The 24,205-nt window shown below is 40.9% G+C and overlaps 1 protein-coding gene across 3 annotated transcripts in view; it reads left to right on the top strand.

The window, feature by feature from the left end:
• The window catches only part of itpr3 (inositol 1,4,5-trisphosphate receptor, type 3), an 83,892-nt gene extending 59,922 nt beyond the window's left edge, over positions 1 to 23,970 (top strand). For 2 of the 3 annotated variants that reach the window (XM_055012750.1, XM_055012752.1), the window contains 28 exons: positions 721 to 856; positions 958 to 1,083; positions 3,423 to 3,548; positions 5,091 to 5,211; positions 7,360 to 7,541; positions 9,077 to 9,225; positions 9,300 to 9,408; positions 10,707 to 10,800; positions 11,042 to 11,217; positions 11,747 to 11,906; positions 12,034 to 12,251; positions 12,588 to 12,788; positions 14,130 to 14,240; positions 14,827 to 14,922; positions 14,989 to 15,090; positions 15,206 to 15,289; positions 16,195 to 16,305; positions 16,807 to 16,999; positions 17,065 to 17,184; positions 17,616 to 17,791; positions 17,881 to 18,045; positions 18,485 to 18,674; positions 18,759 to 18,863; positions 19,632 to 19,750; positions 19,840 to 20,005; positions 20,288 to 20,448; positions 20,517 to 20,678; positions 22,420 to 23,970. In XM_055012750.1, the coding sequence (XP_054868725.1) occupies positions 721 to 856; positions 958 to 1,083; positions 3,423 to 3,548; positions 5,091 to 5,211; positions 7,360 to 7,541; positions 9,077 to 9,225; positions 9,300 to 9,408; positions 10,707 to 10,800; positions 11,042 to 11,217; positions 11,747 to 11,906; positions 12,034 to 12,251; positions 12,588 to 12,788; positions 14,130 to 14,240; positions 14,827 to 14,922; positions 14,989 to 15,090; positions 15,206 to 15,289; positions 16,195 to 16,305; positions 16,807 to 16,999; positions 17,065 to 17,184; positions 17,616 to 17,791; positions 17,881 to 18,045; positions 18,485 to 18,674; positions 18,759 to 18,863; positions 19,632 to 19,750; positions 19,840 to 20,005; positions 20,288 to 20,448; positions 20,517 to 20,678; positions 22,420 to 22,536 (3,976 nt within the window). In that variant the 3' untranslated portion in view covers positions 22,537 to 23,970. The remainder of the gene's footprint in view (positions 1 to 720; positions 857 to 957; positions 1,084 to 3,422; positions 3,549 to 5,090; positions 5,212 to 7,359; positions 7,542 to 9,076; positions 9,226 to 9,299; positions 9,409 to 10,706; positions 10,801 to 11,041; positions 11,218 to 11,746; positions 11,907 to 12,033; positions 12,252 to 12,587; positions 12,789 to 14,129; positions 14,241 to 14,826; positions 14,923 to 14,988; positions 15,091 to 15,205; positions 15,290 to 16,194; positions 16,306 to 16,806; positions 17,000 to 17,064; positions 17,185 to 17,615; positions 17,792 to 17,880; positions 18,046 to 18,484; positions 18,675 to 18,758; positions 18,864 to 19,631; positions 19,751 to 19,839; positions 20,006 to 20,287; positions 20,449 to 20,516; positions 20,679 to 22,419) is intronic. The other variant, XM_055012751.1, reaches the window with a different exon arrangement.
• The last annotated feature ends 235 nt before the right edge of the window (positions 23,971 to 24,205 follow it).

Raw genomic sequence — 24,205 nt, 5'->3', positions numbered from 1 at the left:
TTTCAGTGTGGCTGTTTTTTGGTTCTTCTTTCCTTTAGCAGAGAGACGCCGGTTTTAAATAGTCATCTTAACCAACAGTCGAACACATTGTTGATCAAAGTTCAATTTTTTATTAACAGAATGATGAACAGTGGACTATTTTCAATACATTGATAAAGTTTTTGGTAACCATGGACACACAAAACGTGCACATAAATTATCTCAGGTACGTTAGCTATTTGTAGAAACACTATCATGGATAACTTTGTGTCGTCTGCATAGTGTGAGTTCTGTTGGAGGTCATTAACCTCCTCATTAGTCTTTGTCATGGTGCCCGTTGTTGCTAAACTCCCACAATGGTCTCTGCTTTAACATGAACTGTAGTCTGAGTGACGCCTCCTCTGGTCTCTACAGTTTAGAGACCAATCTAGATGGCAACGGTTGACTTGAGGCAAACAAACTTTATTGGAATTTCCTGTTTTGATACAAATAATCAAGTCTGAAGCATCATCCTGACATTTTTTCACTTATTTGAAGCTAAACAAGAAGAAAGTTTTAAGGTTTGAGAACGTCTGAACAATCCTCTGGTCCTGAAGGATCCAGACAGACCATCATCTTCCACAGAATCACGTATCCCCAGGGATGTTTTGATGCTAAACTCTGGTGTTTCAGGTACCACATTCTCTGGTGGAGCTCAGAACAAACTGCTTTATTTTATTTTTACCTTCTTTAACCCTTCAGGTACCACATCTCTCTGGTGGAGCTGCTGGCTGCCTGTGCAGAAGGAAAGAACGTCTACACGGAGATCAAATGTACATCACTGCTGCCTCTGGAGGACGTGGTCCGAGTGGTGACCCATGAGGACTGCATCACCGAGGTTCTGACCATCTGTTTACACATCCATCTGTACAGAGATCTACCTGGTGCTCTAACTGGAGCTCTACCTGGTAAAACTAAAGCGTCTGTCTGCGTCTGCAGGTGAAGATCGCCTACGTGAACTTTGTGAATCACTGTTACGTCGACACCGAAGTGGAGATGAAGGAAATCTACACGTCCAACCACATCTGGAAGCTGTTTGAGGACTTCACAGTGGACATGGCTCGCGTAACTACATGTTAACTAGAACATGTTAAATATTAAACGATAACTAGGACATGTTAACTAGAACATGTTAGCTAGAACATGTTAACTACAACATGTTAACTACAACATGTTAACTACTACACTCAATCCAATTCAATTCAGTGTTATTTATATAGCGCCAATTACAGTCAAATTGTCTCGAGATGCTTTACAGAACCCATATGTCTGAACCCCCAGAGCATCCCTAAGGAGACAGTGGCAGGAAAACACCCTTTTAACAGGGAAAAAAACCTCGAGCAGAACCCGGCTCTAATGTGGGGAACCATCTGCTGCTGGCCGGGTGGGTTGAGAGGGACAGAAGAGGTAGAGAGGTAGAGATAGAGGGATAGAGATAGAGGGTGTGGGGTGGGGGGGCAACATGATAACTACTACATGATAACTACATGTTAAATACAACATGTTAACTACTACATGATAGCTAGAACATGTTCACTACAACATGTTAACTACTACACGGTAACTACATGTTAACTACAACATGTTAACTACTACATGATAACTACAACATGTTAACTACAACATGTTAACTACAAAATGTTAACTACTACATGATAACTACTACATGATAACTACAAATGTTAACTACTACATGATAACTAGAACATGTTAACTACAACATGTTAACTACAACATGTTAACTACTACATGATAACTAGAACATGTTAACTACATGTTAACTACAACATGTTAACTACTACATGATAACTACTACATGATAACTACAACATGTTAACTACTACATGATAACTACAACATGTTAGCTACTACATGTTAACTAGAACATGTTAATTACATGTTAACTACTACATGATAACTACAACATGTTAACTACTACATGATAACTACTACATGATAACTACAACATGTTAACTACTACATGATAACTACATGTTAACTACAACATGTTAACCAGAACATTTTAACTACAACATGTTAACTACTACATGATAACTAGAACATGTTAACTACAACATGTTAACTACTACATGATAACTACTACATGATAACTACAACATGTTAACTACTACATGATAACTACATGTTAACTACAACATGTTAACAGAACATTTTAACTACAACATGTTAACTACTACATGATAACTAGAACATGTTAACTACAACATGTTAACTACTACATGATAACTACTACATGATAACTACATGTTAACTACTACATGATAACTACATGTTAACTACTACATGATAACTACAACATGTTAACTACTACATGTTAACTAGGACATGTTAACTACAACATGTTAACTACTACATGATAACTACTACATCTTAACTACATCTTAACTACTACACAATAACTAGAACATGTTAACTACATGTTAACGAGAACATGTTAACTACATGTTAACGACTACATGTTAACTACTATACGATAACTGCAACATGTTAACTACAACACGATAACTACATGTTTACAACATGATAACTACAACATGTTAACTACAACATGTTAACTACATGTTTACTACACGATAACTACATGTTAACTACTACATGTTAACTACAACATGTTAACTACTACATGATAACTACTACATGTTAACTACAACATGTTAACTACAACATGTTAACTACTACATGATAACTAGAACATGTTAACTACATGTTAACTACTACATGATAACTACAACATGTTAACTACTACATGATAACTACTACATCTTAACTACATGTTAACTACTACACGATAACTGGAACATGTTAACTACATGTTAACGAGAAAATGTTAACTACAACATGTTAACAACTACATGTTAACTACTATACGATAACTGCAACATGTTAACTACAACATGATAACTACTACATAATAACTAGAACATGTTAACTACATGTTAACTACAACATGTTAACTACTACATAATAACTAGAACATGTTAACTACAACATGTTAACTACAACATGTTAACTACTACTGTGATGCTTTTGCCAGAAATGTTGTTAAAAATCAGTTTTGATGTTATGCTATATCTTCATAATTCAAGCTAAATCTTCATTTATGTTGTGGAAACTGAACTAAGTAGTGATGCTAAAGGCTAAGCAGCTAAAAACTGACTGATTTTATGTTATGAAGCTTCTTTAAGTCACACATTTCATTTTATTCCAGTCATGAATAAACCAGCATCTTTGTACCAACAGACAACAGATTCTGTTTTTAGTGAACTTTCAATTTTAGTTCTGCTTCTGGTCTGTTTCTGTTGTTAGTAATTATTAATTTGCACATCCTCCGTTAGTTCCAGAGGTTTCCACTTCTGTAACGCAGATTTTTTTTTCCTCTGTAGGTTTGTAATAAACGTGAAAAACGTCTTTCTGATCCAGTTCTGGAGAAATACATCATCAACGTGGTGTTCGACACCATCAACGCCTTCTTCAGCTCTCCATTCTCCGAAAACAGCACGTCTCTGCAGGTAGAGCTCACAATAAACTGGTTTATTTTATCCTCCTTTAAACTGGTTTATTTTATCCTCCTTTAAACTGGTTTATTTTATCCTCCTTTAAACTGGTTTATTTTAACCTCCTTTAAAATGGTTTGTTTTATTTTAACCTCCTTTAAACTGGTTTATTTCATCCTCCTTTAAACTGGTTTATTTTATCCTCCTTTAAACTGGTTTATTTCATCCTCCTTTAAACTGGTTTATTTTATCCTCCTTTAAACTGGTTTATTTCATCCTCCTTTAAACTGGTTTATTTTATCCTCCTTTAAACTGGTTTATTTTATCCTCCTTTAAACTGGTTTATTTTATCCTCCTTTAAACTGGTTTATTTTAATCTTCTTTAAACTGGTTTATTTTAACCTCCTTTAAACTGGTTTATTTTAACCTCCTTTAAACTGGTTTATTTTGTTTTAACCTCCTTTAAACTGGTTTATTTTATCCTCCTTTAAACTGGTTTATTTTGTTTTAACCTCCTTTAAACTGGTTTATTTTATCCTTCTTTAAACTGGTTTATTTTAAACTCCTTTAAACAGGTTTATTTTGTCCTCCTTTAAACTGGTTTATTTTGTTTTAACCTCTTTTAAACTGGTTTATTTCATACTCCTTTGAACTGGTTTATTTTATTTTAACCTCCTTTAAACTGGTTTATTTCATACTCCTTTGAACTGGTTTATTTTATTTTAACCTCCTTTAAACTGGTTTATTTTAACCTCCTGTAAGCTGGTTTATTTTATCCTCCTTTAAACTGGTTTATTTTGTTTTAACCTCCTTTAAACTGGTTTATTTTATCCTCCTTTAAACTGGTTAATTTTATCCTCCTTTAAACAGGTTTATTTTGTTTTATCCTCCTTTAAACTGGTTTATTTTGTCCTCCTTTAAACTGGTTTATTTTGTTTTAACCTCCTTTAAACTGATTAATTTTATCCTCCTTTAAACAGGTTTATTTTGTTTTATCCTCCTTTAAACTGGTTTATTTAGTTTTAGCCTCCTTTAAACTGGTTTATTTTATCCTCCTTTAAACAGGTTTATTTTGTCCTCCTTTAAACTGGTTTATTTTATCCTCCTTTAAACTGGTTTATTTTATCCTCCTTTAAACAGGTTTATTTTGTTTTATCCTCCTTTAAACTGGTTTATTTAGTTTTAGCCTCCTTTAAACTGGTTTATTTTATCCTCCTTTAAACTGGTTTATTTTATCCTCCTTTAAACTGGTTTATTTTGTTTTATCCTCCTTTAAACTGGTTTATTTTGTCCTCCTTTAAACTGGTTTATTTTGTTTTAACCTCCTTTAAACTGGTTTATTTTGTCCTCCTTTAAACTGGTTTATTTTATCCTCCTTTAAACTGGTTTATTTTGTCATCCTTTAAACTGGTTTATTTTGTTTTATCCTCCTTTAAACTGGTTTATTTTAACCTCCTTTAAACTGGTTCATTTTAACCTCCTTTAAACTGGTTTATTTTGTTTTAACCTCCTTTAAACTGGTTTATTTTATTATTATTTATTATTTTCTTGTTTCAGACCCACCACACCATCGTCACCCAGCTGCTCCAGTCCTCTGTCAGACTCCTGGACTGTCCATGGCTCCAGCAGCAGCACCGAGGTCAGGTGGAGGCCTGCATCAGGACGCTGGCGCTGACAGGTAGACGGTTACCATGGATACACACTTGTTATTATTGTTATTAAATGTTACATCAGGATGCTGGCGCTGACAGGTAGACGGTTACCATGGATACACACTTGTTATTATTGTTATTAAATGTTATTATTATTATTATTATTATTATTATTATTATTATTATTATTATTATTATTATTATTATTATTATAACATCAGGACGCTGGCGCTGACAGGTAGATGGTTACCATGGATACACAGTTATTCTTGCATATTACTGTTAGCTAATCATTTACTGCTGTAAGCTGGCTATTACTGTTAGCTAACTATTTAAGACTTTGGCTATCAGTTTGATAATCATTACTTAATAAATTTAGTTAACTATTTATTACTTTTAGCTGGCTGTTTATCACTTTAAGCTAGTATTTATTATTTTTAACTAGCCATTTATTGTTTTTGGCTAACTATTGGTCACTTGGACCACTTTTTTTTAAGTATTATTTTTATTAACGAATTAGTGATAACAAAAAAGAAAACAATCATATCTCTCACCCCATACTCAATCCCCCCTCCCCCCTAGAAAACAAGAACCAAAAAAACACAACATATTCACCAATACACACACACACACACACACACACACACACACACACACACACACACACACTTCTGACTGATGAGGAGAGGTTCAGGAAAAAAAAAGGGAATTCATAATAACTCTTGACAAAGAACCCAACAAATATACAATAAGCGTTCCATGGCAATCCTGAAACATCTTTGTACAGAGAAGCGAGCAATAAAAGAAAAATAATCAAGAATACAAATGTGGTTAGGATAATTCCAAGGTGTTGCAGAAGGGGATCCCATGTTTTCTCCAGTTTGAGTTGGAATTTAAGACTGCTGTTTCGCAGTTTTTCTAAATGAATAACTGAAACCAATTCCTACAACCAATGTTTGAAGCATGGTGGAGTTGGTGTTTTCCATTTTTTTAAAATAATTTTCTTTGCTAGCACCATGCCCATTAAGAGAGCTGCTTGTATTTATGCAGGGAGCACAGATGAATCCTCTGAGGCTCCAAAAAGAGCAAACTCCCTGTCAGGAGGGAGCTTCCTCTTATAAACCTCAGAGGAAAAAAACAGAAATTCTGACCCAGAACTGGTAGATTAACAGACAATCCCAAAATAAATGCAACATTGTACCATCACTGACTTTACATTTATCACATTTAAGAGAAACAGAGGGGTAGAACTTATGAAGCTTGTCTTTAGAATAATAAAAACGATGAATTACTTTAAACTTTATCAACCTATGTCTGCTATTTATTGAACAACTATGGATACGGGAAAAAGCATTTTTCCACAGTTGATCAGAAAGAACAACAGTTTCTCTTTCCCATGCTTTCTTAATACTATCAGCAGATAGTGAGTCTTCTGAAAAATATCTTACAAATTTAGTGATGAGCTTCTTACTGCTGGGTAAAAGAGAAAACAATTCAAAAAGGGCATGTTTCTCACATTTTGACTCAAAGTGAAGAATGTTTTCTCGCACAAAGTGCCTCAGTTGCATATAACGAAAAAAACGGAATGAGGTATATCATATTTGGACCTTAACTGCTGAAATGATGCAAAGTTATTACTTTTATTACTTTTAGCTAGCTGTTTAATACTTTATGCTCACCATTTCTTAGCTTTTTCTAACTATTCCAAATTTGAGTTTAAAATCACGATATTTCATCAGAACATTTCATTCTAAATGTCTCATTTAAATATTTTCATAAAAAGAAATCAACTAGATTCTGTAAAAACCAAAGATCCAATCTCCTCTGTGATCCATCAGTGATCTGTGATAAAGGTTCCCTTTTCAAATGAACTGCAGGATGTTTGGACAGAAATAACAAATTAAAGCTGTAAATAGTTCAATATCGGCAGTAGGAGACAAGATCAGTTCCAGAGTTTTAACATCTGAGGAAACATGTTGGTTCCTGGTTTTTATGTTTTTGTAAAATCATTTTTTTCTCTGGTTTCCATCATTCTGACTGACAGAAGACATCTCTGGGTTCTTCATGTTCTGGTTCTTAGAGCTGCAGAACTTTAGACTGAAAACAGAAACTGTTCAGATGTTTCTTCTTCCACTGCTGGTTTAATTCTAAAGTTGAATTTCTCCTGTTTTTAGCTAAGAGTCGCTCCATTTCTCTTCCTCTGGACCTGGAGGCTCAGATCGGTTCCATGCTGTCCAGCTCGGCTCTCAGCTCTTTGTCTCGATCGAACCCCAACTACAAATCCTCGTCCCGTTCATCCCGGCCTACAGCTCCCAGCAACCCCTGGGACTACAAGAACATCATCGAGAAGCTGCAGGTAGAAACACCTCAGAGAGAACCAGAGTACAGAAAATTAACGACCAAACTATCAAACATGTCGACCGGCTGCGTTATTTCTACCAATAAATGATTTGAACCAGGAGAGTCAAACTGATTCTAGTCCATGTTCCACATTTAGCCCAGTCTGATCTCCAGTAAAACCAGTAAAACCACAGCAGAATAACCTATAAATAACCACAACTCCTGATGGTTCCTTTGGTTTAGTGCAGAAATGTTCATATTTAAGGAATTATCTTTTTACTAAACATCATGAAAACACCCTGAAATTTATGAAGAGAAATAAATTCAGTTTCAGCAACATTCAGCCTCAGTTTATCATTTCTACATTACAACTTCCAGATCACAGTGGCATCAGTGTCGACAAAGAAACACAACATTTAGTCACCTGGAACTGAACCAGAGAGGATTTACTGGAGGATCGGAACCACAAAAAAAGACAAAAAAAAAAAAAGATGAAAAACAACAAAAACAGGACAAAATATTACAAAAATGAGAAACAAAATGACAAAAAATGAAACAAATGACACAAGGCAAAACAAAAAAGAGACAAAAAAACTGGACAAAAAGTTACAACGCAAAAAAAAAAATGGACAAAAAAAACATAAGCGAGACATAAAGGAAACACAAAACGATAAAAACAAGACACAAACGACATGAAACAAAACAAAAACAGACAATAAAATTCAACAAAAAAGTTTCAAAACAACCAAAAAAGGACAAACAATACAAGAGACATAAAAAAACACAAAACAACAAAAAACATAAAACAATAAACAAAGCGAAACACAAAATAACAAAAATGGCCAAAAAACAACAAAAACAAGACAAAATTGAGACAAATGATGCAAAACAAAACAAAAACAGACAAAAAATTTGACAACAAAAGTTGCAAAACAACAAAAACGAGACACAAAACAACAAAAAATGAGACAAATGGCACGAAACAAAACAAAAAATTTGACAAAAAATTACAAAGCGGCAAAAAAATGAACAAATGACAAAAGCGAGACACAAAACAATGAAAAAAGCAAACCACACAATGACAAAAATAAGACAAAAAACACGAACGAGACAAAAAGGAAACACAATAAACAAAAAATACAAATAAATGTGAAAAAACATTTTAAAAATGTAGAAAAAAACAACAAAAACGTAGAAATACAGAAACCATTTACATAAATCAGCTTTAAATTCTGTAGTTACAGTCTTCAGACTTTGCTTTAATTCTGTAGTTTTTCTTGTTTATTTATGTGTTTATTAATTTCTTCATGTATTTATTCCTGGTAGTTTAATTTCTCTAAGTATAAATAAATGAATCAATAAAGACAAAAATCTATTTAAAAAAATGCAGATTTGAAGTAGAGAATTTCTGTATTTACAGTCTTCAGGCTGTGGTTTATTTCAGTAGTTTTTCTTATTTATTTATGTGTTTATTAGTTTATCTCTATGTGTATTTATATTTTATTTATGTATTTATTAGTTTATCTCTACATGTATTTATATTTTCTTCAGGACATCATCAACACTCTGGAGGAACGTCTGAAGCCGCTGGTGGACGCCGAGCTGTCAGTTCTGGTGGACGTTCTCCACCAGCCGGAGCTCCTGTTCCTGGAGGGGACGGACGCTCGGCAGCGCTGCGAGTCTGGAGGCTTCATCTCCAAGTAGGTCCAGGTCCAGCAGAAATCCAGCTAGATCCAGCAGGACTGAGGCATGATGGGAAATGTGTTCTGTCCAGGTTGATCCAACACACCAAAGCTCTGATGTCCTCAGAGGAGAAGCTGTGCATCAAAGTTCTGAGGACGCTGCAGGAGATGCTGATCAGGACGCTGGACTTCGACGACAAGGTCGGTTCATGGGTGGAGGGTTGGTTTCATGGATGATGGAGGGTTGGGTTCATGGATGGTGGAGGGTTGGGTTCATGGATGATGGAGGGTTGGGTTCATGGATGGTGGAGGGTTGGGTTCATGGATGATGGAGGATTGGGTTCATGAGTGGAGGGTTGGGTTCGTGGATGATGGAGGGTTGGGTTCATGGGTGGAGGGTTGGGTTCATGGATGATGGAGGATTGGGTTCATGAGTGGAGGGTTGGGTTCGTGGATGATGGAGGATTGGGTTCATGGGTGGAGGATTGGGTTCATGGGTGGAGGGTTGGGTTCATGGGTGGAGGGTTGGGTTCATGGATGGTGGAGGGTTGGTTCATGGGTGGAGGGTTGGGTTCATGGGTGGAGGGTTGGGTTCATGGATGGTGGAGGATTGGGTTCATGGGTGGAGGGTTGGGTTCATGGATGATGGAGGATTGGGTTCATGAGTGGAGGGTTGGGTTCATGGATGATGGAGGATTGGGTTCATGAGTGGAGGGTTGGGTTCATGGATGATGGAGGATTGGGTTCATGGGTGGAGGGTTGGGTTCATGGGTGGAGGGTTGGGTTCATGGATGGTGGAGGGTTGGGTTCATGGGTGGAGGGTTGGGTTCATGGATGATGGAGGATTGGGTTCATGGGTGGAGGGTTGGGTTCATGGGTGGAGGGTTGGGTTCATGGGTGGAGGGTTGGGTTCATGGATGATGGAGGATTGGGTTCATGGATGATGGAGGGTTGGGTTCATGGGTGGAGGGTTGGGTTCATGGGTGGAGGGTTGGGTTCATGGATGATGGAGGGTTGGGTTCATGGATGATGGAGGGTTGGGTTCATGGATGATGGAGGGTTGGGTTCAGGTTCGCGGCTGTCAGGAGTTTTCTGTCTCTTAGCAGGAACTTCACATCTTTTTCTGATTGTTTCTTTGACTTTCCATGTGTCTGTAGTAGTTTTCAGTTGTCACACGTCCTGTTAGCTGTTTTTACTCATTATTTCAAGTTGTTTTTTCCTTGTTTGAAGTCTTTGCATCTGTCTGTAGTTGTGTTTTCAGTCGGGCTGAACCTGAATATCCGAATATTCGGTCCCGACGGTGGTATCCGGATATTAATTTTGAGATCCGAATATTCCACCCGACCCCCCCGCCCCACCCCCGTCGGACGTTACGGAGCGGACCGAATATTCGGATATTCGTCATTAATAGGGCCCGAATATCCAGAGCCCAGAAACTGCTATTCCGGCCAGCCCTAGTTTTCAGTCTGTTTTTGCTTGTTTCTGTTGGTTCCTTTCAGGGAATCTCACTGAGGAAGGTTCTACTGCAGAACTACCTGTTTCCAAACAGGAAGAACAACCCCAAGAATGACCTGGCTGAACTGGGAGCTGCAGGTAAACGAAGCCTTTCATCAGGTCAGGGTTGATTTGGTAAAATGTCTGATGAACAACCTAAAGCTGAGCAGCAGAGGAACTAAACTAGTTCAGAAATCACCACAAAGAGATTAAAAGAAAACACTACAGAGACAAGAAACAACCTGAAGGAGGTTAGTGTGAATGTCTGAATGTGTGACGACATGAGAACATGAAAACATGAGAACATGTCTGATAATCCGTTGGTGCTTTTTGTCATCAGGCGGGGAACAGGAACGTGATTGGACGGCGGTGGCGGCGGTTCAATGCCGTCTGGACCGAGAAGGAGGAACGAAGCTGTTCACTGATCTGGTGATGAGCACCAAGAACGACAAGATCTTCCAGGAGAGCATCCAACTGGCCATCTGTCTGCTGGAGGGAGGCAACACCGAGATCCAGGTAACTCACCTGGACGCCAGGTATCTCACAGACTGAGGCAGGAAGAGGTTTAACCCAACTGGTCTGTAACTGATCTGAACATTCAAACCAGGAACCACATAAACACGAAGAAATGTTCATAAATCCAGAACCTTCCTGAGAATCAGAACATTTCTCAGTTTTATTCAGTTTCACCATCAGGAGGCGCTAGATCTGCTTCTTAGAGGCACCAAAATACCTTAAAGTGTTTCAGGATTTGGTTTATATTTGGTTTTAAACTGGTTTCAGACCCAGTTTCAGACCCTGTTTTGGACTCAGTTTTATTTTAGACTGATATTTAACTTGGGTTGTCCTCGATGTTGGACTTGGATGAAGACTTGTTCCAGACTAGTGAGTAGACTCTGTAGAACGTGTTCTAATGGGAACTAGCTTCAGTCCTTCTGTGGATCCAGAGTTTCTCAGACTGAGACCAGAACTCTGTCACTGGACCACTGGTATTGCTCTACATGGACTGTACTGATGTATGAACAGAACCTCTGTGCTCCTCCAGAACTCCTTCTACAAACTGATGATGGGCGACAACAAGTCGGAGAAGTTCTTCAAAGTTCTCCATGACCGGATGAAAGAAGCTCAGACAGACATCAAAGCTACAGTTTCTGTGAATGTTGGAGAGATGACGCACAAAGCCAATGAGAAGGAGCTGGAGAACGGTAGTAAAGTCCTGTTAGAACCCAACAATAAACCAGAACATTCATCAGTTTCCACTGTTCTCTGGGTTCCACTGTTAAATGTCAGATAAACTCGTTATATTAGTCATATTAAAATAACGTTTTACAGGAGGCTCTACAACGCTGGTACTTCCTGGTTCAGGAGGTCACCCCTTATTGGTCCAGGGTCAGTCCATCGCCCCGGTAACCGGTGCCTCCGCCCTGCCGACTCAGCCAGTCGTAGAGCAGCGAGAGGTGGAGACGGAGATGGGACCAGCGGTGATCATCATGAAGCCTATTCTGAGGTTCCTGCAGCTGCTCTGTGAGAACCACAACCAGGACCTGCAGGTAACTAGCTAACTAGCTAAGTAACTGTTTGGCTAACTAACTGACTATAGATAGATAGATAACTACAAAACTGACTCACCATCTAACTTACTAACTAGATAGCTAACTAACAAGCTAACCAGCTAATTAACTGGCTAGCTAAATAACTACCTAAATAACTAACTAGCTAAATAACTACCCGACTAACTAAATAACTAACTAACTAACTAACTAACTAACTAACCAACTAGACAACTAACTAACTAACTAGCTAAATAACTAGCCTACTAACTAACTAACTAACTAACTAACTAACTAACTAGCTAGCTAACTATCCATCTCTCCTTGTATCTGCAGAACTTCCTGCGTTGTCAGAACAATAAGACCAACTACAACCTGGTCTGTGAGACGCTCCAGTTCCTGGACATCATGTGTGGTTCCACCACCGGAGGTCTGGGTCTGCTGGGCCTCTACATCAACGAGTCCAACGTCCACCTCATCACCCAGACCCTGGAGACCCTCACCGAGTACTGCCAGGGGCCCTGCCAGGAGAACCAGGTAGAATCACACGAGGGAGAACCAGGTAGAACCACACGTAGGGGAGAACCAGGTAGAACCACACATGAAGGAGAACCAGGTAGAACCACACATGAGGAAGAACCAGATAGAACCACACATGAGGGAGAACCAGGTAGAACCACACATGAAGGAGAACCAGGTAGAACTACACATGGGAGAGAACCAGATAGAACCACACATGGAAAAGAACCAGGTAGAACCCCACATGGAGGAGAACCAGGTAGAACCACACATGGAGGAGAACCAGGTGGAACCCCACATGGAGGAGAACCAGGTAGAACCACACATGGAGGAGAACCAGGTAGAACCCCACATGGAGGAGAACCAGGTAGAACCCCATATGGAGGAGAACCAGGTAGAACCACACATGGGAGAGAACCAGGTAGAACCACACATAGAGGAGAACCAAGTAGAACCACACATAGAGGAGAAACGGGTAGAACCACACACATGAAGGAGAACCAGGTAGAACCACATGTAGGGGAGAACCAGGTAGAACCACACATAGAGGAGAAACAGGTAGAACTACACACATGAAGGAGAACCAGATAGAACCACACGTAGGGGAGAACCAGGTAGAACCATACACGTGAAGGCGAACCAGGTAGAACCACACATAGAGGAGAACCTGGTAGAACCACACATAGAGGACAACTTGGTAGAACCACACACGTGAAGGCGAACCAGGTAGAACCACATATGGAGGTGAGTCAGATAGAACCACACATGGAGGAGAACCAGGTAGAACCACACACATAGACTAGAACCAGGTAGAATTTTATTTGGACTGTTTCAGAACCTGTTTATGGGTTCTGTAGACGTGTTTGTAGACCAGTTCTAGTCACAAGCAGAAATTCTGTCCAAAAGTGTGTTTAAAACCAGCATAGGCTGCTGGACCTTCTCAGATCGTTTTTTTTTTTGTTTGTTTTTTTTACTGAATTATGACTTGGTTCTGGACAGTTTGAGACCTGGTTTTGGCCTGGTTCTGTGTTTGGTTTCCATTCTTTATGGACTGGGATGTGGACTGGTTTTAGAATTTGTCGGACAGTGTTAGACCGGTAGTCCAACTGGTTCTAGTTCACTGAAGGGATGCCAGTTGGTACCAATTCCACAGAAGCTCTTGTGATTCTCAGCAGATCCAGATTGTTTAGTGCCTACAGCATCTCCACATCCTTCATTACCTGCAGAACCACAGGAACAGAACCACAGGAACAGAACCACCAGCACATGTTCATGACTGGCACCAGGAGTTGGTTTCTTCTTCATTGGTTGTTTGTGGGGCATCGTCTCTAACCTGAGTGTTTACTGGGTTTGTTCCAGACGTGCATCGTGACCCACGAGTCCAACGGCATCGACATCATCACCGCTCTGATCCTGAACGACATCAGTCCTCTGTGTCGCTACCAGATGGAGATGGTTCTGCAGCTGAAGGTACCTGGATCCCGACCAGGAGAACGTGTGGCGTTCTAATTAGTTTAGAAATAAAGGCCATTCAGTGTAAAATCAACCAAATCTGAAAGATCTCCAGAACCTCCTCAGAACATCTGGTTCTTCATCTGCAGTAACTTTATTAATGATCAGAGTTCTACCTTCATACTGGGAATATTTCCAGAGTTCCAGGTCCTTGAAGTCCATAGAGGAGAATGTCCACTGGAGAAAGTTCTAGAGTAGACCTACCGACAACTGGACAGTTGTCGGTAGGTCTACTCTAGAACTTTCTCCAGTTGTCGGTAGTTCTACTCTAGAACTTTCTCCAGTTGTCGGTAGGTCTACTCTAGAACTTTCTCCAGGGGATGTTCTCCTTTCCTGCCTCCAGTCTTTAAGTTTAGTCTCACTTAGAACATTCCAGGTCCTTGAAGTCCATAGAGGTGGGTCCAGATTTATCTCTTTTTAATTGACTTTTTCCATCATTTCAGAGTCTGAAGCTGAGATGTTTCCTCACTAAATCTCTGGTCACGTATTCTGAATGTGGGTTCAGTCCAGATGTTGACGCTGATGTCTTCTCTCCGGTTGCCAGGACAACGCCTCCAAGCTGCTGCTGGCCCTGATGGAGAGTCGCCATGACAGCGAGAACGCCGAGCGAATCCTGTTCAACCTGCGGCCGCGAGAGCTGGTGAGACTCTGAGGAGGAAGCAGGTAGGTGGTGGAGGTGGAGGTGATCTGACTGTGCTGTCTGCAGGTGGAGGTCATCAAGAAGGCCTACCAGCAGGAGAACGAGTGTGAGGACGCAGAGGTGTCTCCACGGGAGGTCGGACACAACATCTACATCTTGGCTCAGCAGGTGACCCAGTGCTGGCTTCTCATTGGCTGCCAGGAGGAGCACATGGTGTTCTCTGATTGGTGTTTCCATGATCAGTGGCTGCAAACAAAGTGTTTGTATGTTTGTTTGTTTGCAGCTGGCGAGACACAACAAAGTCCTGCAGAACCTTCTGAAGGCCACCAAGAAGAGCAAAGAAGGAGAAGAAGGCATCTCCTCCATGGTAACCCTCCATTCATCCATCCATCTATCATCCATCCATCCATCCATCCATCCATCCATCCATCCATCCATCCATCCATCCATCCATCCATCCATCCATCCATCCATCCATCATCATCATCCATCCATCTATCATCCATTCATCCATCCATCATCCATCATCCATCCATCCATCATCCATCCATCTATCCATCCATCCATCCATCCATCCATCCATCCATCCATCCATCCATCGTCCATCCATCCATCCATCCATCATCCATCCATCCATCCATTCATCCATCCATCCATTCATCCATCCATCATCCATCCTTCCATCATCATCCATCTATTCATCCATCCATCTATTCATCCATCATCATCCATCCATCTATTTATTCATCCATCATCCATCCATCCATCCATCCATCCATCATCCATCCATCCATCCATCCATCCATCCATCCATCCATCCATCCATCCATCATCCATCATTATCCATCAATCCATTCATCTATTCATCCATCCATCATCCATCCATCATCCATCCATCGTCCATCCATCCATCATCCATCTTTCCATCATCCATCATCCATCCATCCATCCATCCATTCATCCATCCATCATCCATCCTTCCATCATCCATCCATCTATTCATCCATCCATCTATTCATCCATCATCATCCATCCATCTATCTATTCATCCATCATCCATCCATCCATCATCCATCCATCCATCATCCATCCATCCATCCATCATCCATCCATCATCCATCAATCCATCCATCTATTCATCATCCATCATCCATCCATCATCCATCCATCATCCATCAATCCATCCATCTATTCATCCATCCATCATCCATCCATCCATCCATCCATCCATCTGGTTTTATTCTCTGACTCTGACTGTTCTTGTTTCTGCAGCTGAACCTGAACAACCGTCCTTTGTCCCAGATGTTGAAGTCTTCAGCTCCAGCTGCTGTGGTGGAACAGGATCCTCTGGAGTTCTACGACCAGCTCACGTCCCAGATAGAGGTCCAGAACCTGCTCACGTTACTATTATTCTTATTATCTGCTGCCTGATAGAAAAAGAAAACTCTGACAGTTCTCATTTTCTATGACCGACCTTCAACAGCAGTCTGCCATTTCAGGATTCCAGGACTTTTTATTTCTACTTTATTTAAAGACACAGTCTGTTGTCCTGCAGCTCCACATGTTCTTCTCAAACTGGGCAGGAACCAGAGACAAACACTGGAAAGGAAAATTTGGTTACAAAAAGAAATGTCAGTTGTTGGACTTCACAGTTAATTGAATAATAATCACAGTTTTAACTTCTCTCAGTTAAATCAACATCTGTGACACTGACGTTTAAAATGCTCCTGACCAAGTAGATGAATCAGAACACCTTATTCTGAACTAGATCAACTGAACCCTGTCCAGAATGACTCAAAGGTTGTCCAGACTGTCCTAACGTTTGTGCAGCAGTAGGTGGACGTGGCTTGTCTTAGTTTGGGAACATGTTTTCTCTGAGTGCAGATTGTCCGTGAGGACCGCAGCATGGAGCAGATCGTCTTCCCGGTTCATCCCATCTGTGAGTTTCTGACTGAAGAGTCCAAGTTCAGAGTCTTCAACACCACCGAGCAGGACGAGCAAGGATCCAAGGTGACCCACTTCTTCGAGCAGACGTCCTTTCTCCACGGGGAGATGGAGTGGCAGAAGAAGCTGAGGAGTGAGTACTCAGGTGTTTGGAGGTCCAGGTTCAGGGCTCAGGTGCTTACTGGTCTCTGTGTGCAGGTATGCCGGTGCTGTACTGGTTCTCCAGGAGGATGACTCTGTGGGGAACCATCTCCTTCAACCTGGCCGTCTTCATCAACCTCATCATCGCCTTCTTCTACCCCTACGACTCCGGACAAGGTACAGATACTGTTAACGATCAGATGGTAAACTGAATGTTATCTGCAAGCACTGACTGACGTTCTTCACCATTTTCTGACATTTTACTCACCAGACGATTGATTGATTGGTTGATTGATTGATTGGTTGGTTGGTTGGTTGGTTGGTTGGTTGATTGATTGATTGATTGGTTGACAGTAATAGTTATCTTCAGGCCTGTTCAGTGATTAGCAGCACCAGTCATACTCCCTTTAGAACACATCCTGAGAGCTGATGCTGGCATGTCTCTGTGTGCCTTCTTATCCTCTCTCGACCTCGCTGAACTTTGACAACCACTTTGACTGTGTGTTGTTAGAACATCGTGTCAGTGGTATCCAGATGTTTCCAGCTGTTTGTATTGATTAAATCCAGTTACAGAAAAGTCTTCCAGGTCTAATGTTGAGTTTCTCCAGCAGGAGCAATCGACGACTCGCTGCTGCTGATGCTGTTCTGGATCCTCACCGGACTCTCCGTCTTGGCGTTGTTCTCGCAGCGTTACGGCCTCCAGCCGCTCACCCTGGCCCTGATCCTCAGGTCCATCTACCACCTGGGCATCGGCAACACCCTCATCCTGCTGGGATCGCTCAACGTAAGGAACACTGCGTCACCCAGATGCCACCTGGGCTTTACCGTTAGGTTCCGATTCCACCAGCCTGATCATCTGCTGCTCACTTCCAGCTCATCAATAAGGTGGTGTTTGTTGTGAGCTTTGTGGGGAACAACGGGACCTTCATCATGGGCTACAAGGCCATGGTGATGGACGTGGAGTTCCTGTACCACCTGGCGTACGTCCTCACCTCCACGCTGGGCCTCTTCGTCCACGAGCTCTTCTACAGCATTCTGGTAAACACACATCTTCACCAATGTCTGTCCTGCTTCGGTTTCAGGGTCAGTTCATGCTTTCTGCATCCATGTGCACTGACCAACTCCGAAAGCACATGAGGTTCTAGTCGTACTATAGTTGGTATGAGCTGGACCGTCGCATTACCCTTCAGAGAGAGAGAAATGGGAGGTTGGATATTGGTCTATAGTTAGCTAAAACATCTGGTCCTAGAGTGGGCGTTTGGTGTAAAAGTTTGATTGCAGCAACCTTAAAAGCCTTAAAAGAGATTAATCAGAAACTAACATTGAAGAACTGGTTAAAGGTAAAGCCTCCTGGAACAGTCGAGTTGGGATAGGATCTAAAAGAAAAACCAGAGTTCCTCCAAAGTCCTGCAGTGACTACAGCTCAGTCTACATCTCTCTGAAAGTATCTGAACTTCTGTCCTTGCTCTGAGTGCAGCTGTTCGACCTGATCTACCGGGAGGAGACTCTGTTCAACGTGATAAAGAGCGTGACTCGTAACGGCCGGTCCATCCTGCTGACGGCGCTGCTTGCCCTCATCCTCGTCTACCTCTTCTCCATCGTGGGCTTCCTGTGCCTGAAGGAGGACTTCATCATGGAGGTCGACCCGCTGCTGCAGATCGCTTCAGGTACCGGACAAACACAGAGACCTTAGCTAGCTAACGTAGCTTTAGCATCGGGGATGACTCTGACTCCTTAGACCTGTTCTCCAGATGTTCCACAGAGCGAAGCCTCTCAGGATTTCCTGGAGTCGTGTTCTGCAGATGGCGTGAGCTGCACCGTGGAGGCCGAGGCCATCACTGCCACCGAAGAGGAAGGTAATGAGAGACGTGATTGGTTCATCCATTCCTCCTGGACCAACACTGAGTTTAAATATTTAACTAACTGTGAAATCTATCCAAGTAAAGCGTCCTTAGAGCCGGTTCACCAAGTAGACCAGGCTTCATCCAGTTAGCCTGATCTATTGTTGGACTATTTCAGCTCTGTAGTACAAGTTTATCAAATAAACCAACATTAGAACCTGGATCCATCAGAAATACTTTATTGATCCCTGAGGGGAAACTCAGGGATCAATCACTTCACCGCTCATTTATATTTTTGTTATTGACGCTGGAAAACTTTGAGAAAGATTTTGAGAATTTAAAATATGTAAAAAACAAGACACAAAACGACAAAAGCGAGACACAAAACGACAAAAGCAAGACATAAAACTACAAAAACAAGACGCAAAATGACAAAATCAAGACACAGAGCAACAAAAACGAGACACAAAACAAAAACAAGACACAAAATGACAAAAATAAGACACAAAACAACAAAAATGAGACATAAAACAACAAAAACGAGACACTAAATAACCAAAAAAAAGACAAAAAGGAGACAAAACGATTTTAAAAAATTAGACTTTAGGTACACAAAATGACCATAAAGGAACAGAACAGGAGGTAAAATTATCTTCCTGAGTTTGTAAATAGTTTTAAATCTACATCATGTACAGGAAAACAAAACTACAGAAAAGAGAAAAAAGCTGTCCCCAAGAGACAAGAAACTACAAAAAACAACTGGTGACGGTGTTTCTGTTCCAGATGAAGCTAACTCAGAGCGAGCCTGCGACACTCTCTTAATGTGCATCGTCACCGTGTTAAATCACGGACTGAGGAACGGAGGAGGAGTTGGCGACGTTCTCCGGAAACCGTCCAAGAACGTATGAGACTCACCTCAAGCTGAAATACTGCCATCATCAGGTAAGGAGTAGCATCAACAGAGAGATAACTACCTTCATTCATGGTCCAGGAGCCGCTATTTCCTGCCCGGGTGGTGTACGACCTGCTCTTCTACTTCATCGTCATCATCATCGTCCTCAACCTGATCTTTGGAGTCATCATCGACACATTCGCCGACCTGAGGAGCGAGAAGCAGAAGAAGGAGGAGGTCCTGAAGACGACGTGCTTCATCTGCGGTGAGAACAAATTCATCATCAGACTTTTATAGGATCACTTCACCTCTCACTGATGGTGTGTTCTTAAAGCTGGAAAACTTTGACGAACGGTGTTGACAAAACAACAAAAGCAAGAACCAAATTGACAGAAACGGGACACAAAATGACAAAAGCAAGACATTAAATGACAAAAACTAGACACAAAGTGACAAAAACGAGACACAAACGAGAGGAACAAAACAGATTAATCCCGGATCAGCCTACTCCGTCCATCGTCCTACTGACCCGTTTGTGTCGCTGCAGGTCTGGAGAGAGATAAGTTCGACAACAAGACAGTGTCGTTTGAGGAGCACATCAAGCTGGAGCACAACATCTGGAACTACCTGTACTTCATCGTTCTGGTGCGTGAGAAGAACAAGACGGACTACACGGGACCGGAGAGCTACGTAGCCCACATGATCAAGGTAGGAACCTGCAGGAGAACCAGAAAACATGGCCGTGATACGACCACCAACGGCTTCTTCTCTTTCAGAACAACAACCTGGACTGGTTTCCGCGGATGCAGGCAATGTCGCTGGTGGTAACTGACGGCGACGGGGAGCAGAATGAGATGAGAATGTTGCAGGACAAGCTGGTGTCGACCATGAAGGTGGTGACGACTCTGACCACCCAGCTGACGGAGCTAAAGGAACAGGTGAGCAGTTTGTACATTTCAATGTGAAGAACTCTGGAACCAAAAGTTCTGGACAGATACAGTTTAGTGTTTTAAGTAATCCTCATGATGTGTTGCTAGATTCAAAAACATCTACAGGATGAGGAGATGGTAGGAGCTTCAGCAGAAACCAGCTGGAGCTGAACCTCCAGTTGGTTTCTCCTGAAGGTCCTACCATCACCAGGACCTGGATGACTGAGAACCTCCACAGAAGGAGGAGGAGACGACATTAATTCAGAGTTTAAACATCTGAGGAGACGTGAAGATAGAAAAACATCTACAGGATGAGGAGGGGAACTGACCACAAAGAGACGTGAAATGACAAACATTGGAAACAAAATGACAGAAACAAGATACAAAACGACAAAAACGAGACGCAAGACGACAAAAACGAGACGCAAGACGACAAGGACAAGATGCAAAATGACAAAAACGAGACAAGACGACAAAAACGAGACACAAGACGACAAGAATGACATGCAAGACGACAAAAACAACAAAAACGAGATGCAAGACGACAAGAACGAGACAAAAAAAACACAGAAATGAGACGCAAAACCACAAAAATTAGACACAAAACCACAAAAACGAGAATCAAGAAGACAATTGATTGATTTAAACAACTTTGGATAAGAAGACAAACACGAGATGCAAGACGACAAAACGAGACTCAAGACGACAAACACGAGATGCAAGACGACAAAAATGAGACATGAAACCACAAAAACGAGACGCAAAATGACAAAAATGAGACGCAAAACCACAAAAACGAGACGCAAAACCAAAAAAACGAGACTCAAGGAGACAGACACGAGACGCAAGACAACAAACGAGATGCAAAATGACAAAAACGAGACGCAGGCCGACAAAAACAAGACAAGAAAACACAAAAACGAGACACAAGATGACAAAACAAGACGCAAAATGACAAAAACGAGACAAGATGACAAAAACGAGACACAAGACAACAAACAAGGCAAAAGATGACAAAAACAATGCAAAATGACAAAAACGAGACAAGACGACAAAAATGAGACAAGACAACAAAAACGAGACGCAAAATGACAAAAACGACAAAAAAACAAAAACGAGACACAAGACGACAAAAACGAGACACAAGACAACAAAAACGCGACGCAAGACAACAAAAACGAGATGCAAGACGACAAAGAGACACACAACGACAAAAACAAGATGCAAAATTACAAAAATGAGACACAAGACGACAAAAACAAGACGCAAAATGACAAAAACGAAACACAAGAAGACAAAAACGAGACTCAAGAGGACAAAAATGAGATGTGAAATCACAAAAACGAGACGCAAGGCGACCAAAAAAGGACAAAAACGAGACAAAACAATAAAACTTTGACTTTGTGAACACAAAATGAGCACAAAGGAACAGAAAGGAGGAAAAACGATCTTCCTGAGTTTGTAGCGGCTGTAAACATGTAAATAGTTTTATGTGCAGGAAGACAAAACTGTCCCAAAGAGACAACAAACTACAAAAATGACAAACAGAACTACAAAAATAAGACACTACTGAATGTAACACTGTTCCTTGGACACATTAAAAGACTAAAACAGGACAGAAGTGTCTGTAAATACTTAAATAAGTGTCGTTAAACCTGAAGTCCACATGTTCAGATGAGATCTACCTTCAGACGTTCTCTGGTTGTTGAGATGAACGGTTCCTTCAGGTGTTCTCTGGTTGTGTTTCCAGATGACGGAACAGAGGAAGAGGAGGCAGAGGATGGGCTTCGTGGACGTTCAGGCCGGAGCTACTGGAGCTCTGCCTCCCAGCGCAGCCGGAGGAAACCACCAGATCTACAAGACCTGACCCAACATCTGCAGACCATCCAGCTGGACGGATGGACCAGAGGAACACTAGAACACAGCTGGAGGAACATTGTAGGAACATCAGCACTTAGAACCTGAAGCTTCATCCACGCTTCAGGAGTTTAGACCAAGTTTACCCACAATCTGCTGTCAGTTTTCTCTGGAATCCTTCATGAACTCCTTCCTGCAGCCGTTCTAACCCCAACCTGCTCTAGACGTTTCATTTAATACACTGAAACTTTAATAAGTTCTCCTTTAATGAACACAGAACCAGAATTAGTGACATCAGCTGAGGAGGACTCAATGTGTCTAACTACAAAACAACAAAAACAAGATACAAAACGACAAAAACGAGACACAAAATGACAAAAATTAGACACAAAACAACCAAAATTAGACAGAAAATGACAAAAATTAGACAAAAAAACAAAAATTAGACACAAAGTAACAAAAAATTGACAAAACAACAAAAATTAGACACAAGACAACAAAAATTAAACACAAAACAACAAAATTTAGACAAAACAAAAATTACACAACACAACAAAAATTAGACACAATGACAAAAACAAGATGCAAAACGACAAAAATTAAACACAAAATGACAAAAACAAGACAAAACGACAAAAATTAACCCTTTGATGCATAACCTGGGTCAAAAGTGACCCAAATCCAATGGAAAATGGGTATCTCCTGATGTGGTCTACGCATCAAAGGGTTACACACAAAATGACAAAAATGAGACACAAAACGACACAAAACACATGATTAGTGGCATCAGCTGATGGGAACTCAGAAAGTTTAACTGCAATGAGTCCAACTAACGCTAAGGTTCCTCACATCTGCACCAGAGTCCAGAGGTTTTAAAGCTCCTTTAATTCATTACAAAACTACAAATGTCTAATTTCTCAGATTTTTAGTTCATGATCTGCTGTTAATTTGAGGTTTCTTCCTGTTAAAAGGAGTTTCTTCTTCCTCTGAGGGTTCAGGTCTGAGGGGTTCTGTCAGGCGTCTTGATTGGAGCTAAAGAAATAAAACTGAACTGAACTGAAAGTCAGAGAGCTGCAGGCTTTAGTTAGACGTGGAGACCAGCTGTAGACGAGGCGTCCAGCCAGCGGGGGGCGCTGCAGGATGGAACCAATGTGAAGGTTCATGATTCTAGAAGCTTCTCATCAGATTCTGCAGCAACAAATAATCATTTCTGAATACTTTTCTCTGAAAGGAAGCATCAAGCAGCACCATTAAAGCAGCACCATTACAGCCCCAAAATGTAAAAATTAGATGTACATTGTTTAATTTGTGGTTTTATAAAAACCACATCTAGAGATGCAGCTGAAGGATTCTAAACCTCCTCTGACTAGAATTCAGTTTCACCTTCAGATAAACTAAATGTGTAAAAGTGATTTAATCTGTAAATAAAAGCAGAAATCTTCCAGCTGTTTGAACCAGTCGTGTGTTTTTATTAATAATCTGGAACTTGTAGTTTTTAGGAGCTCTGTGTTCTGGTTGTGTTTATTTGTGATCCACTTAAAGAACCAGAACATCCTGTGTGTTTTAACCAACTAGTCCATTCACTGGAGAGGAGAACGTCTAGAACATCTGGATATCTAGAAGGAAGAACACGTTTCCTCACCTGGTGATGTTTGTGAAGCTGCAGTGGTTTCAGGTTT

This window comes from Amphiprion ocellaris, chromosome 8 (genome assembly GCF_022539595.1).
Source record: "Amphiprion ocellaris isolate individual 3 ecotype Okinawa chromosome 8, ASM2253959v1, whole genome shotgun sequence".
In the NCBI taxonomy this organism is placed as follows: domain Eukaryota; kingdom Metazoa; phylum Chordata; class Actinopteri; family Pomacentridae; genus Amphiprion; species Amphiprion ocellaris.
The sequence above is the reverse complement of the archived record's forward strand: the minus strand, read 5'-3'. Positions and strand labels throughout refer to the sequence as shown.